Source organism: Athene noctua, chromosome 17 (genome assembly GCF_965140245.1).
Source record: "Athene noctua chromosome 17, bAthNoc1.hap1.1, whole genome shotgun sequence".
NCBI lineage: Eukaryota > Metazoa > Chordata > Aves > Strigiformes > Strigidae > Athene > Athene noctua.
This window is the reverse complement of record NC_134053.1, coordinates 2,857,896-2,874,492: the sequence shown is the minus strand read 5'-3', so window position 1 is coordinate 2,874,492 and position 16,597 is coordinate 2,857,896. Positions and strand designations below refer to the sequence as shown.

General features: G+C 39.3%; 1 protein-coding gene across 2 annotated transcripts; it reads right to left on the bottom strand.

The window, feature by feature from the left end:
• Positions 1 to 202: 202 nt before the first annotated feature.
• RSRC2 (arginine and serine rich coiled-coil 2) lies at positions 203 to 16,002 on the bottom strand. Of its 2 annotated transcripts, none has more exons than XM_074921014.1 (10): positions 15,889 to 16,002; positions 12,807 to 12,963; positions 12,137 to 12,180; positions 9,298 to 9,488; positions 8,166 to 8,309; positions 4,374 to 4,496; positions 4,191 to 4,270; positions 2,562 to 2,794; positions 1,369 to 1,458; positions 203 to 848 (listed from the first exon to the last, which is right to left on the bottom strand). In XM_074921014.1, exons 1-10 carry the CDS (start codon positions 15,892 to 15,894, stop codon positions 669 to 671), a joined length of 1,248 nt encoding a protein of 415 aa, XP_074777115.1. In that variant the 5' UTR covers positions 15,895 to 16,002; the 3' UTR covers positions 203 to 668. The 2 variants fall into 2 exon arrangements, with proteins under 2 accessions (XP_074777115.1, XP_074777116.1); XM_074921015.1 differs by lacking the exon at positions 15,889 to 16,002 and adding an exon at positions 11,144 to 11,221 and having other exon boundaries at positions 9,298 to 9,510; positions 12,807 to 12,894.
• Positions 16,003 to 16,597: the final 595 nt, after the last annotated feature.

Sequence of the window (16,597 nt, the reverse complement as noted above, 5' to 3'; positions counted from 1 at the left end):
AAAAGGAAACAAAAGAAAACAAGTTCAGCGCTCCTCACCGAGTTGTGCTGCATACAGCAAGTCCCCTTATTTTAGAAAAATCCTACTTCAAAATAAGCGGAGCAAACCAAACTATTTCTGACTTCTCAAGTTTTTCTGACATCTCTTAACTAGCTTCCTTAGTTTGGCCCAAAAGATAACTTAATGAACATAAAGTAAGACCTTAGAGAAAAAAATGTCTTTATTATTAACCAGGTTTTTTTGCACTGGATTATGTGCCTATTGGCCCAGACTGCTAAATAACATCTACACAATGTTTCTTTCATGTTTCAAGAATTGGAAATAACTGTACAAGGTTAAAGTACAAAAGTACACAAGACAGTGGACACGAAATATCCATGTATGAGTTTATCCCATCTGCTGCTTGGTTTGAAAAGTAGAACTTTAACTAAAAAATACTGTCCTCCTATAGTTCTGTCAAGTTTAATGGAAGTGGGTATAACCTGATTACAACACTAACACCAGTATCACTGATCTGATATTTACAAAAAAATTGTATTTTTCAATAAATTAAAGTCAATGCAACACCCATGCAAGCTAGAATGCTAGCTTTTTGGTGAACAAGGACCCAACATTTGAACAAGAACCTTCCATAGTCCCAAAACTTTAAAACTGCTTTTTTTTTTTTTTCAAACAGCATCCATTCCTCGCATTGAAGATGTAAACCCCAATCCCATTCCTCTTTGCGTATGAGTCTGTGATCTTGCCATTTCATACTGTGCATCTAGATTTCTGAAAACCTCCTCCTGTTGTTTCAGCGTTTTGTAACTCTCTTCATCAACAGAACTACAGCCAGCTTCATCCTCACTCTAGAAACCAGACAGAAGAAAACAAACATTAGCTGTATAGGAAGTGGTGTTTGCATACACTACAGGTGCCCAAAACTTAACAATTTTGCTCTGTTGTTTTCAAAAGCTAGTAAGAATTCAAGCATTTGGTTTTATGGCTGGAACATTCGAGCATAGCTGTCCCCTCTCACTGTTAAGAAACACATAAAGGCCTTCATCAAGTTCCTTCTAACTCATTCTAATAAATGTCTCCAATTAACTATGTATATGAAGTATATCACATGATGAGTACTGGCTATCGCTGTTACAGATCAAAACAGTTCCCTTGTTAGCCAGAAACATAATCAATTTCTAGAATTTGAATTGAATTCAGAATTAGATGTGGCTTGTGAACTTTAACGAGAAATACTTAAAAGTTCTTAACTACATCACGTAGTATCAGGTTAACATCTTTACTGGTTAAGGTACACTTCAAAATAAAGAAATCACTACTATACTACAAGTCATAAGAAACTTAAATTACACAATCAGAACTCTTTACCTTAATGCCCATAAGTTTTCTGAATTTGACATTCTGGTCCTTGTTTCCAAAATTTAGCTTTTCCCATATTTCTGCAGACTGTGATTTGTCCTGTAGTCAAAAAAACACCACGTATTACCTTTTTATGTAAGTTTCCATTAATATCACAATACAGTAGCAGGCAAAAAAAGCAGCATTAAAAATGCGCCCACTGGGTAACGCTAGCAGAGCTGAAGCAAAAGGTTTCCAAGTCACATCTCTGTGACACTGCTGCAGCAGCCTCACAGAAACTCTGTGAGGGAAGTCTGCTTAACCACAGGTTTCAAAATGGAAGTCTGTTCTTTACTGGGTAGGGTGTACTCATTTCCGTAGACCTTGTCAGAATACATGCTTAAAGTGAATTATGGAAAAATGAATTCGCTTATTACAACTGACCAATATTCAGCACAATTTAGGAAGAAATGATTAGACAGCATTCAGGTTTCTTCTTCCCTTCCTTTTGCCTACCATCCATGCCACACAAACCAGTTTCAGTTTTTTTACACCTTATGAAAGTCTGTGAAAAGTTAAGTGAGCTTGTTAGATGCAGTTGCATGATAACCTAATCTAACACACACACTTCTATCCTAACACAGTGTGTCAAAAGACAGAAACACACATTAAAGTGCCAATTTTTCCATACTACCATCAGGCAAAACCTGTACTCTCAAATCCAGTGACCTTCTGAAAAAGCAACCACAACAGGAGCCTTTTTTTTTGGTGACTTATAGTTCACTAATTGCAAGAACATTTATTTGATACAGCATAGAAGCCTGAAGGCTTATTTGTATTTATAACTTTTGTTAGTGTTAGTAATGCATTGCCCTACTCCTAAAAAGTTACTAGCAAGGTTTGCAGCCTCATTTTTGAAGTGCGGAATTGGACAGGATGCCACAATTGAATGAAAAATCTCTACAGTCACAGAAAGGAGTGGTCAATTATAGTTTCTATACCTTAGCCATCACTTTTCAGCTTGTGTCACAATCATTTGTCACCAAAGGTCCAGTTATCTTACTCCTTCCACTACTCAAGTTTTACCTTGGGCTGCTGTTAATAGGGAAACATTGTAACAGGTCTGAAAGTAATTTTGCTGGAAACAACATTAATAAGCATCCTAAACTGAGCATAAGGTGTTTCCAAACAAGTTTTATGAAAGTAAGAAAGGACAACATTACCCCTTCCTTTTTGCCTTGCCAAAGCATCTTCCGCTTTTTCTCTTGCTCAGCAAATTTCATTGGATTCACTGCTGCTGGGTTATAATAGCTAGGCACAGCTATTCCAGTCTCTGCTAGTGCCTTTGCTTGTAGTGCTGCCATCTGAGCTGCCATTGCTATTTGAGGAGTTACTTGTGTTCCCGATGCCAGAAGAGCAGCAACATTAATAACGGAACCTCCAGTGGCTGCAGCCGCTGAAGAAGAAAGGTGACATGCTATCAGACAGTAGGTTCAGACTTTTTGGAAAACAAAACCAATGCTACCAAACACCCCCCCTGAACCCCAAATAAACACTTCCCCTCATCAGCAATAAGTTGAAAATGCATGATAAAATACATGTTATTTGTCAGTTAAGAACCAAGTCTGCAATAGTTTTGGTAAACCAGAACTAAAAGTGAAATTAATGTATCTCATGCTTCTAAATACCCCTGGGAGCTGGTAACAGCTTTCAAACTCTTCCTTAACGATGCATAAGAGTCCAATGACCATCATGAAATCATTTACCAGCCTAACATACAATGTTTTTGTTGTCTACTTGTTAAGTGGTAAGAAACCCTGATCATTTCTGCTGGGAGTTCCATGTTTGCGGTTGTTTTGGAGAGAGGGGAGGGAATGGCAGAGTCCAAACATTTCTTTGTTCTAGTGGTGGTTGTTATACATGGACCAAGTTAACAATTACACTGAAAGACAACCTGCACATAGAATCACAGACTGGTTTGGGTTGGAAGGGATGTTAAAGATCATCTAGTTCCACCCCCTCCCCGGGCAGGGCCACCTTCCACTAGCCCAGGTTGCCCAAAGCCCCGTCCAACCTGGCCTTGAACCCTTCCAAGGAGGGGGCAGCCACAGCTTCTCTGGGCAGCCTGTGCCAGGGCCTCACCCCCCTGACAGGGAAGAATTCCTTCCTTAGATCTCCTCTAAATCTCCCCTCTTTCAGTTTAAAACCGTTACTCCTCGTTCTATCCCTACACCCCCGATCAAGAGTCCCTCCCCCCTTTCCCGCAGCCCCTTTCAGCCCTGGGGGGCCGCTCTAAGGTCTCCCCGGAGCCTTCTCTCCTCCAGCTGAACCCCCCAACTCTCTCAGCCTGTCCTCACATAGGGGGCTCCAGCCCCCCCAGCATCCCCGTGGCCTCCTCTGGCCCCGCTCCAGCAGGTCCGTGTCCTTCTGCTGTTGGTGCCCCAGAGCTGGACCCAGCCCTGCAGGGGGGTGTCATGAGAGCGGAGCAGAGGGGGAGAATCCCCTCCCTCAACCTGCTGGCCACACTGCTCTCAATGCAACCCAGCACATGGGTGGCTTTCCGGGCTGCAAGTGCACTTTGCTGGCTCACAGTCAGGTTTCCATCCACTAACAACCCAAGTCCTTCTCGGATGGGCTGTTCCCAGCCCACTCCTTACACAGCCTGTGTCTGTGCTTGGGATTGCCTCAACTCACATGTAGGACTTTGCACTTGGCTTTGTTGAACTCCATGGGGTTTGCACAAGCCCACCTCTCCAGCCTGTTGGACAGGACTGTAACACTCAGCACATAAACCTACCCTATCCTTCCAGTCACACTATTGTTTAGTAATTAATATAATACACATGGAATACCTGCAGCCATTTCCTGTTGCTTCTGTTTTTCAACCATTTCTTTCTCTCTCTGTTCTTGCAGTTTCTTTGCTCTTTCCAGTCTAGAAATAAGTACAGGAGAAAAAAAAAATATTTAGACATGCAAAAAAATCAAGAGATGCAGCTTATTTGAGTCACATTATTAAAATCTTAACAGTTTCTGACCTTCTGGCTAATGCTTCCTGTGCATCCATAGCTGTATTTCGTCCCCGAAAAGGTGGTGGACTCGGACTCCGGCTATGACTCCTGCTGAACCTTCGGGGCTTTTCAATTCTTTTCTTTCGCTCTCTGTAACCAAATTTAACAGAGTTGCTGAAACAATGAAGGTACTTATATACCTTAACATTTTATAAAGTATTTGATCACAGCTCTGAAAAATTCCTTAATAATTAATTTAGAGAGCCTTCAAGAATAGCTTTCATATAGATTACACTACAACAGCGTAAAAGTCACACTTGCCTTGTCACAAGACAGAGCTAAAACTAAAGATTCCCAACTGTAATATGTAACAAAATGTGTAATTCTGAGTATTCATTTACCCTCTTAAACTTAAGTGTTTAGAACAAACAGATCTGCTCTAGATTTTTATTCTAAAACCTGGTAAGAGAAAACATTGTGTAACTTTCAGTAAAGTCAATTGCAAGAACACTAAAATGGATCAAGTTATAAGACTGCTTAAACCCATGAAGGACCTCGTAGCACTGTAATTACGTTAAAAATGAGCATTTTGAAGATGCCCAATTAAAAAAATGGAATAGTACTCAGGGACATTACTATTCCTCTCCCTTCTGCAGACTCTTCAGTGAGTGCTTTGCACAAGCGTTTGAGGGAGGCTATCAAGCTGAATGGGAGCTGGTTTAAACACAGGTGATTTGTCTCAGGTCTGCTCTTGAGGATGACAGTACTGTGCAGAGAACTACAAAGCATGCATTGTCTGGAGCCTGACAATCTGAAAAGAACCCAGTTAACATGTATTTATAAGGAAAATACTAAAACATTCAGTTCAATTCTCCTATAGTAACCTTCTCCCCACCTCCGCCCAAGCAGAAGTCACTTTTATGACATACATGTAGTCCCATCTAAGCAACAACCACTCAAAATACATATATAAAGTACTATCAGCAGTAATTCTCTTTGCTAGGATCGTCAATATCTAGATACAAGAGATAAGGGTTTATCCCTGTTTAAGCCTCTGATACTGATGATTTAAAGAAGTCACAGATAACTGGAAGTGTCCAACAAATCTTAAATTACAGGAGATATCACTCACATTTTTCCCAGATTTGCCATAAACAGTAAGGTGAGATGCACAAAGATGTTTCTGCAATTTTACACTTAAACGTTACTATCAACCATTCGAGGTAATAGCTAACATGACAACAGCCACTTTAAATGGCAGATACTCTGTTTCTTCTGTTTGCAACTTGGGCAGCATGTACAAACATGAAACGTAGACTGAAGTTACAAAAAAGAGATCCTTGTTTACATGACAAATCTGGTAGAATACAAAGGAGGCGAAACTTATCTTTTCATAGAAGATGACAAGATGCAGATTCAGGCACTGGGAAGTGACAGATCTGCATTCCTGAGATAAGATGTAATGCATGTTTCAAAGATACCTTCATTTTTCCCGTGCTGACTATTGTAGTTTGGTCTTGTCTTTGGTCTGATGCTTTACTGCACTGGTAAACATCAAGGAAATAAATATTTGAGCTTTTGTATTTAAGTATTTCCATTGAAACAAGCAGATGGTGTCAGGTTTTCCACCTAACATTTAATCAGAGCAATGCCACAAAAGAACTGCCAGAAGGGTCTAGACACTCACAGAACAAAAAGATTAGTTTAAATGCTGGTGAGGACAGATCACCTGAAAACTTGAGCTTGAGATTATACAAAGAACCATCAAGAGAAGGTCAAGCTCTACTGTTTATAAATGCTTCTGTCATAGCCTGTTAACTGTAACACAACAAATACTGCATTTCGTGACTGAGGGAATTAATTTCACAGTTGAGTTTTAAGTTTTCACATCCTATTTATCCGGCTTGCGAAGAGTTTTCCTTGAGGCTTACCCCATAATTTTCTTTCCAAAGGCTTTATCTGAGCCCAGAACTTGATGGAAGTGTTCTAGCTACTGTAAAAAAACTTATATCTCACTTATTTTCCTTCTCCACGATTTGGTGAGACAAAAACAGTACTTAAAATACATGGATTCTTGCAGTATGTCCAGCTGAAGAAATTCTTAAGCTCCCTTACTTTCTCCACCCACATTTTCTGTTCTGTTTTAGGTAATTTGAATTCCACTGCAGAAGCAAAACACTATTCTGGAATGTGAAGTTTTCACGGAGCCATTAAACACAAAACGTTCAAAGCAACATAAAAACAGTAAGTGCACGTCATCTGTCACTGGAAATCACGGGGAACTGAAGCCTTACACATCACGATGAAGGTGGCTTGAATACCATTAATGTAACATGTACACCAACTGCAAACCCAGCTCTACTCACCCCGGCTGAAAGTTTGGTTGAAATTGCGTGCCAAAATAAAGCATAACACAAACCACATAATTCAACTACATCTTCAGAAAGAAGTCTTCTTAATAGTTTCACGGGTGGTGGCATTACACGAGTGTGCTATATTCTTAAGTCTCCAATGATCCATCGTAATGTTGAGAAGTCATAACCAACTTCTACACCCTTTAAATACGCAATTTAAAATACTCTAGTGAAAATACTACTAAAATGAACTGCAACACTGGCAACACTTTCTTGGGAGCTCTGACAGGACACCAATCTGTATTCAAACTACTTGTTTTACTTTAAAGAAGTAGGAGGTGAAAAACCACAACTGTTGTAGTCATTAAGTTGTATTTCAGCTTACTCATTCAGAAAATCCTACAGAGTGTTAAGGATGCAAAGGTGGTACACAAATAGTCTCAGAACTCTACACCAAAATACCAAATGATTCATCAGTATTGGAAAACATTAACTTCTATACAGCGATGAAAACCTCAACTCTAGCATATCCCAGGCAAGACACGGATCTCAACCCTTATCAGACAGAGCTGGAATAAGCCAGTATGTGTCTAGTTAGAGTGTTTCAAGTCTGTGATTCTAGAATTTAAGTTAAAGGAAGAAATGGAAGCACCCAAGATAGGGAGAAAAATTAACACAATTAATATTCTGATGCTGAACTTGACAAAGGGGAGTTGGTAATCACTAACACAATAGTACTTTCAGATCAGACATAGTTCATCTGATTCAAACTTCACCTTAACGCTAAACTAACTGTGACAGTTCACAGACAAGACAAATTTTTTACATGAACTTTGTGGAGCTGATCAAGATTAGCTTCTGATCAGAGCATCTGCCCTGGCATCCAGCAATTCCCAGTTATACTTCCCTTTTATGATATATACACACACACCAACAAAAGAGATAAATACAATAGTATTTTTAAACTAGTGCTTTGTCAACCATACTACTCTTGTATCAAACATGGAAGAGTTGTATCTTACTCTTCAGTTTTTCCCACTTAAATATCCTATTTAAAATAGTAAATCCCATTAAAAGAAACCAAAAGGAGTTTGAACCATAGTAATCATTACTACTCAGAATATTAAGTTATTTACTTTCCTTCAACAGTCAAAACTTCTAAAATGGTGTTTTTATAGAATACTCACAAGATACCTAGTTAAGAACTTCTAATTGCTGACAAGAAATCATACTGTGAAAAGCTGAGAATCTGAGACACTTGTCTAGGACCAATGTTTCTATAAGCCTATGCAAACTATCCAGTCCTGAACACACTGTGTCAATACGGCCAGGATAAAAGCCAAACACATTCAGTTACACTGAACAGACATAAACTGACAAACCCATCATTCTTGTATACATCAGCCCACCACAGAACATTCCAACCAAACACCACCACTAAGCATATACGGAAGTCAACACTCACCTGCTTCTACTCCTAGTTCTGCTTTTACTTCTACTTCTATGTCTGTGTCTAGATCTTGATCTAGAACGAGATCTTATACGTCGTTTTCTTTCTCTGCTGCGAGATCGGGATTTTTTCCTATCACGACTTCTACTACGATGACGTCTGAAACACATGTCCCAAATTCTTACATATATTCTCATGTTTAAATTCACCTTTTACTTAAGGACTTACACACAGGTTTGTCACCACAGGGCAAAACACATCAGGTAGGGTGGGGAGACTGCAAACTACACACAGAAGAGTTCATGTCTGGAACAGTTTTAAGTTGTAAGACCAGGATATGAAATGGGAAAGGAACCAAACACTACCACCAGCCACAGACACACAGAGTTTACATAAAGAATCACGCTCAACAACAGAGCTATTCTTAGTTATTCATTAAAGTGTTCATCTCAAAAAAAAAAATACATAGCCAAACTAATCTGATACAGGAGTCTTAAATTTAAGGCAACAACACTCTTCTCCCCACAGTCTTCCAAGACCTTAGGGAAGAGTTGCCCAAATTTCAGCTTGTAGTCACACGCGATCCCTCAGCGTATCATTACCTGAAGCTTGTTCCTTGCTATCATGTTTGCTACAGATCCCTCAGCTATGAGCAGAGCTGGCTGGTAAGTTCTGCTGGCAGCAACCTGTTTGTTCCAAGCAATTCTCCTACCATGAGAGCGTGCTGGGTGGGCTACCACGCAAGGAGGCTTAGACAGCGTTGCCTCTGGGTAAGCTCTTGATTTAGGAAGTAAAAAGCCATGACATTGCTAAGGTGTATTTTCTTTCCTGTCACTGACAACAGGGAATATTTAAATAGACTCTGTTTATAAGTTTTCTATGCTGTGTATACTAATTATAAACACAAGACAGATCACCTATATAAAGCCTTAAGAGATATTTTGTGCTTTTACTCAGAATCAATCTGAAAAAAAACAAGTAGCAGCAAATGCACTACCCAACGAAAACTGAAACATGCAATATAAACTGATGCCTTAGAGTTAAATTAGGTCAGTAATATAATTCAACTGTACTTCAGAAGTCTACACAAATTCCAAACACTGCTTTTACACGATTATTCTTTAAGTGCGTTTGCAAAATAACTTACCTTTCACGAGACCTGGATCTTGAATGACTCCTCCCTCTTGATGATTTTCTCTCTTTGCGTTTATGTCTATCCTCACCATTTTCAGATGAATTTAGGCTATCTCTTCCCTTGTCAGAAGAATGTTCTTTGTCATTGTGGTCTTCAGATTTGTGCTTCTTGGAGGACTTCTCTTTGGATTCATGTCTTCTTGCCTGTTTTAAGAAGAAGTTGGTTCTTTCAGGAAAATAGTGCAACAAAGAGAGTTAGTATGGGTATCAGAAGATAAAAAATGATAAGTTGTGATGCAACATTAGTAACCTTAGGAGTGTGACTCAATCATGAGTGATGGCTATTTTACCTAATGCCACCAACTACCCAAAGTTGCAAATGCACACTAGAATTTTTTCCCCCCTTTGCCCTCCTCCCCACTGTCTAAAGGATTTTTAAAGCATCCAACAAGGTATCTTTACAATCTTTCCATATAAGAGTTCACAGCATTGTATCAAAAACAACTGTCAATCACAGTTACTGTGTCCATTCCAAACACAAAATAAGTACCTATCTTTTAAGTACCTGACAATTTATGAATATGCATATATATATACACACACTCACATTTGTAGGGAATATTTAATATTTGCCTAAGCCTACCCATGTAGAAAGTTACTAAAACCCACACATAGTTGCCGACATGAGACCATTTTGCTTTTAGAACTAGAACAATTTTTATATCCATCATCATTAGGTAATTAATTTTTAGAGCAAAACTCTCTTCAATCAGTAACTTCAAGCAGTTTTTAAAAAGCAAAGTAATGTTACATGGTTGACATCCCATTTTTAGTATTTAAAACTAACATGCATCACTCTGAGACCTCCCACAGTAGTTTTAAATTAAAGATATGCTGCTCCACTATACCGCAATTTCTTCCTGCAGTGTCTCTTAAAAAAAGATTCCTTTTTATAGCCACAATGCCAAAAATACTTAGCAAGGTCAGGCCTGATTTTTGCCAATGTTTTCCTTGGAGACTAAGTCATGACATCAACACCTTTTCTTAATATATCCAGTGTATTTTAAAATCTCTCTAGCACAAAAGCATAGCCCACTTAAGTCTTACGTTTAAATAATGTTTTGTTTCAATTCACAATTTAAGCATGATACATTAATTTTAGACTAAATTCCAAATCTTCAGCTTTTTTTGCTTATTCTATAAATCTGTTAACTACTCATGAAACCTTTCCTATAATCTTAACTCTCTCTCAAAAGAAACAAGTCTGGAGAAGATGCTATAATTAGATTATACCTACTTATCCAAGCCTTTCTAACTCATTAATATATATCCATTCCTGAATACATTTGATTATCGTTCTTCAAGTATATAATAATGTTAGGTATTTTTCCTGCTTTTACAGTATTTAACTCCTTACATAATCAGTCGTTACATAAAAATACATCTGAAGTTCAAGATGTTACCTGTGCATTAATTTTAAGTATGTACTTACATAAGTAATTGTTCTGATATACATATGAAAAAGAATTACTGATATTCAGTATTTAGCCTACAAAGAGCTTAATCTTGCAAGTGAATGGAAACAGTCAATCTACTGTGGGACATCATTCCTCATCTATTCACTGTGAAACTTAAGAGATTTCTAAATAAATCATGTAAGATTAGATCCAACAGCATGGCAAAACACTGGACATAATTTTAACCAAGAACTGTTTCAAATAACATTAAAAAGTGTTTGTGTTTGGTTTTTTTTAAATCACATCTTCCAGGCACACACTTAGTAATAAACCACCATTATATCCCATAACGGATTTAAGATATTTTTAAGGGAAATATGAGTTTGAATGACTAATAGTTACCTTATCATGAAGTAGGCTTATAATTTTGCTATCTGAGTCTGCAGCGTCTTCAGTTCAGTCTCTTCGCGCATTAGCACGCTGAGTATGATTTATTATAGAAATGTTATCATGTGAGCTAAACAATATATTCAATTTCACAAAAACTCTCCTAGATTATTTTTCTTTTTTTTTTTTTTTTTCCTCCTTTTTTAAACAGAGCTTCCATTGGAATGGGGGAAGGAGAAGTTCCTGACCCAGGTTAAAAGTTAAGAAGTCCCTCATCTGACCCAGCCTGCTATTGCCCCACATGGCTTAAGCTTCTTTGTGACTATTTCGATGCTCCTCGTTTGCTTGTTTCATCTCTCCTCTGGTGTGTAAGCCAGTTATTTTCAAGGTACTATTGATGCTGTCTCTTCTCACTCCCCTATATGCATACACATAATTATTTAAAAAAAAAAAAAAAAAGAGACAGCCCTCTGAAATTTTTGCTGCTACTGTCATGTTTCCAGTTGACTCAGCTTGTTTGCCAAGCCATGACAGTCTTTACAATTAAAGGATGCAATAAACAGAGCTCAGTCAGGTGGGGAATTATTTTTAATATACTTAAAGTAGATGGGTATGTATCACTGAAAGTCCTGAACACTAGCCAGGAATAAAGCCACCCAAGGCTTTTGGTTAATGGAAGCTCTGTGAAAGTCATCAAGAACACCATTCTACTTCTCCACATGAATTCTTTCTTTTGGCTGTTTCCACAAAAAAAAAAAAAAAAAAAAAAAAAGAAATTTTACTAGGATCTGAAAGCATTTTTCTATAAAACTATTACCTTGTCAACATGATGGCTGCAATCATGCTTCACTATGAAAGGATCTCCATACCCATTTTTAAGCTTAAAGTTTCCAATTTCTGGTACTTACCATAAAGTCATTTATATAGGTTTACGCATATGTGCATTACTACAAGATACTTTTAAAGATGTATTGTACAATTACCTAAACGCTACAAAGTGTTAATTACCTCTTTGCTTCTGCTCCGGCTTCTGTGTTTTCTTCCTTCAGTATCTAGAGAAGAAAAATTTATTGTTATTTACCAAGTTAAAGAGGAGATCAGCTGGCTATCATCTTTCTAGTTCCTTTCAGTTATTCCACTCCCCAAAGTCAAGAATAAATTTAGAAAACAAATAGCACTAATCAAATAGCTACTCTATTTGAGTATTTCTTTCTAGAGAAAGCAAACTCTAGCTGTTACTCCCAGTTCTTTTTTTGCATTTATTTAAGCTCTGACAGTGAAAAACTAGCCCATGTCATACTCCAGTCGTTACACCAGGTTACCTTGTTTTTGTTACAACCATGCAAGGTTATTATCCCAGTCTAAACATATCCAATTAAAATAAAGACAAAGTAGTATGGCTTTCTGTTGGGTGTTGTGTGTATTTGTGTCCTGCTCCTTATCCTGAACACTGATAAGACTTTCTTCCTCAGCACTACCACAATTAAAATTGAGAAGTTTCAATATAATAATATTTAAGATACAAACCCAAAATTAGCAGCTTAATTTTTTCCCAATTCTAACAAGTTACTAGAGCTAAATCTGTATATTTTTTTCCACAAGAGCTTTAAAGATATTTCAGTTCTACAAGCATACACCAAAACGTTACTAAGCAACTTTGCTTATACGAAGACTATACCTGACTTCCGTCTTCTTTCCCTTGACCGTGAGCGTGATCTTGAATAATGATGCTTTGATGTTCTCGGAGAACTAGAGGCATCTGATTGTTCCTTTTTCTTCTCTCTTTCTGGAGATGACTTTTCTGGGGCTACTCCATCTCGTTCTGTATCACTACCCTATACGTGAAGACAGAATATTTAAAACTCCAAAACTTACGACTGAAAACCAAGAAAAACTATATACTTAGTACTTCCTCTGAAGACACACTTAAAAATTATTTTCTGTAAAGACAATCTTGGGAGTAGCAATCCCATTATTAGTTAGGCAACAGAACTGCAGAACCACATACAGACTGATTTTTCAAGACTTGATTCAAGAGAATATATAAGATTTTGCTCTCCCGCTACATTAGACTGCATTTTACTTTTTCCATGCGATTGAAAATATCAGTTAGAGTTCACTCTGAGCCACGGCTTTCTCTAAATGGTGGTGTTAGTAGGTCAATTACCTTTTAACATTCAATGACTATGATTACTTAAGGTCAATACTGTTCAAACAGATATGTCGCCTCACAAGTTAGGGCATTACTGAAGTATAGCACAACATCCCCCCAGCATTCTGAAGTACAGAATGAACTTTGAAGAGAAATGAAACGAGGTATGTTGTATTAGTGTTAGACAGATAACTTTTGAATAAGGAAAAACCTCAGTATCTCTACACAAAGATGTGTATTTGTAGGAGAGTACATATAAGTCACATCCACCTGTCCCAACAATTTCTGTATCACATTTTCCTTAGGTGACAAAAACCAAGATGCTCCCTACATCCCTTATAAACCTTGATCTAGGAGGACTAGAGCCAAAAAACTGATCTTGTGTAGAGCAGTCAAGACTGCTTTGTGATTCAGTGTTGGCAGAAGTAAACGTGTACAACCGGTGTACAACACAATGAAAGGAACCAAATGGAAAAAGTACACACTGAAAAGGTGAATGTGCTTTCATTAATGCCTCTAGATTCACTGGTCTCTCTTGTTCTGATCACGTAAACAGCAGTCATAATCAAACCTTCTGAACATTATGCGGCTGCAGAAGATTTCACTAAGAACATAATTAAGCCCAGAAATGCTATTTATTATGATAATTTCGTGTTGCAGAGGACTCCAACTTGCATGGTTTTCTACCAGCTGCGGTTTTATTTGCAAACTGAACATGTGAAATCCTCTCAAATGCTGATTTACATTCATTACTGTGAAAATAAAGCAGCAGTTTTTCTTAAGCCACAACAGATATTACAGATTGTCATTAATATATTATGTATTAATGGTAAGATTTTTCTTTATAACATGCTACAGATAAATCTCTCCATTTGTTTCAGCTACCACTGCTTAGCCTGCCCAATTCTTTATTAATTTGCAGCTGTACAAAGACACCTATAGCAAGATCTCTGCAAGATAAAGTAGCTGTTCACTTCTCCATCCGCAGGGTATACAGACATTTAGTTTGAAACACACCAGCATATGGACAAGAGCACTGACTGCATCTGCAGCGGAGCTTTAACTAAGTGACAACTTCTGACTACTACTGATACACCACCCACCATCCTAAAAACTTCACAACATTAGACAGAGTAGGAACTGACTCCACTATTTGTGCTCTTAGCCATGACAATCCTCGGCATTCTATGCTACCATCTGCTTATCCGCACTTCCCTCCTTCATCCAAGGTTTCCAAAAGACTCAGCTAGAAATTCCAAAGCAATTTTGAGATTTGTATTAATTCACATTTTGAAATTACTTGAGACGGATAAAGAGAATACCAGCTAACAGCTTAAGTTAACTGCGTTTTTAAACATAGTACCCAACTGAAATTGAACCCACTGCCACATTTTCCACAGCTACCAGTCTCATTATTTACACACATCGCTGCTCATTAATGCCCTCTCGCACTGCACCTTAGAGAAATCTCCCAGCTCTACAAAGACAGCAAAAGACCAATGACAGTCTTCACAGAGACTATTCTTAGTTCTTTAAGTACAGGTAGATTGGCCAAAAATGGTTTCATTGAATAAGCCCCTCAACTACCACTTTAGCAGAACCTCAAAGATAGTGCAAAGTCCTTTTACAGAAAAAAATTATGTTAATAATAACAGGTTAAGTTATATAAACCGAAAAAAACATTTTAAAAAGGATTTATTTTCTCCAGAAGTTTATGGTCCTCTTGTTCTGTTTCACCACTGGTCAAACTTTGAAGAGAAGAATTTAAAATACCAGATTAAACACCACAAAGTACTTCAAGGTAACTTGGAAGAGTTTTATCACTTAAGAGTCTTGTTTGTTTGGGTTTTCTTTTTTTTTTTTCCTTTTTCCACTTAAGACTTTTGAAAAAATTTAACCACATCGGGTTTGATAACTACTTACTGGTTCTTCAACTCAACCATGGGACAAACACCTTCATATGTTACCAGGCCGCACAGATTTTAAAAGAAAATAAAAGCTACACTCCTAGCCCGTGTATGAACATAAAGGACAGTGATAACTACAGCACAGACGTTTCATATCGATATTAACCACAAAAACAGGAGGATGGAGGCAAGTAATTAATCACCGAGTAAAAAAGATGCTGAAAATAGCAGGCCTGTGACCAAACACAAAGAAAAATAGTAAGGCAGGAAAAGGTACATGAACGAAAACTGAGCATGGCCCAACCGCCAAATCGATCCCCTCCCTCCTCCCCTCCCAGCGAACCTGCGCCCCACAGTTCCTCTGAGAAACGCCCGCTCTTACGGCCATCACACTTTTCTCCCCAACCAAGAAACGATAAGGCCTCAATCACACGGCCTCTTCGCTTCTCTCCAAGCCCAGAGAAACGAAACAGAAACTTCTGGAAACAAGGAGAGAAGTAATGGGTGAAAGGCGGCCACCCCCTCCCGAGGCCCATCATGGCGCCGGCAAGCGAAGGAGCGGCGGGCGCCATTTTGTCTCTCCGCGCACACGGCTTCCCGACCCAGCCCTCCCCATCTCACACGCTCTTCCCTCCCGCCCCGTAGCAGCCCTCTTCCCAACTCGTCTCCCTCCAAAAACCCCAGCAGCGAACACCACTCACCGCCATAACCGAGCGCCCGGGACGCCGCTCCCCCTCAACAACTCCTCGCAAGGGGCTCACCCTCCCTCAGCAGCCGCAACCGTAGCGCTCGCGAACCGAGGCGACACGCCCCGCCCTCCCTCTCCCTCCAGGCGCCCGGATGTAACCGCGGGGCGGGGGAAGGCGGCAGGGAGCGAGGGAGCCGCGGTGCACTCTGGGAGCGGGGAAGGATTAGGCGGTGTCTTAGCAACGGCGCCGTTCGCGATTGGAGGAAGTTTGGCCCGCGGCGCGACCCGTAGCGGCAGCCAGAACTCCCGCCAATTTGAACGCCTGACGCGGCTGAGGGACGGCGGTGGTGGCTTGTCACCGGCCTCCGGGGCCGCGGTGAGGAGAGGGCGCGGCAGGACGGCTCGCCGTCTTTGTAGGCGGGGGTATCCGCTACGTGGTGGGGAGAACTTTCTGATACTGATTTTAGTTCAGCCTCCGGCGCGAAACTTGTCCTTGCCAAGCTGCGTTCAGTCGGGCCTGCTGGGGACATCAGCTGGGAGCCGCGTTGCTCTGGCGACTTAACTTTCGCCTTTTCTAAACACGCAGTTTGCCTCTAGGAGGGTTATTGTACTCCCCTTCCTCCTAAGTGCAGAATCACAATAGAATGATAAAATCAGTAATTCGTGTGTGATCATATAACTTTTTTTAAGCTTACAATAAGTTCCTTAAATGTTTGTCATAG

Bases quoted from the DNA above. Each gene is read 5' to 3' on its own strand.
- RSRC2 (XM_074921014.1), bottom strand. The intron at 12,181-12,806 runs GTATAGTCTTCG...TTTCTTCTCTAG, and splicing joins GGAAAGAAGACGGAAGTCAG to ATACTGAAGGAAGAAAACAC. The intron at 2,795-4,190 runs GTATTCCATGTG...TTTCTTCTTCAG, and splicing joins GCAACAGGAAATGGCTGCAG to CGGCTGCAGCCACTGGAGGT.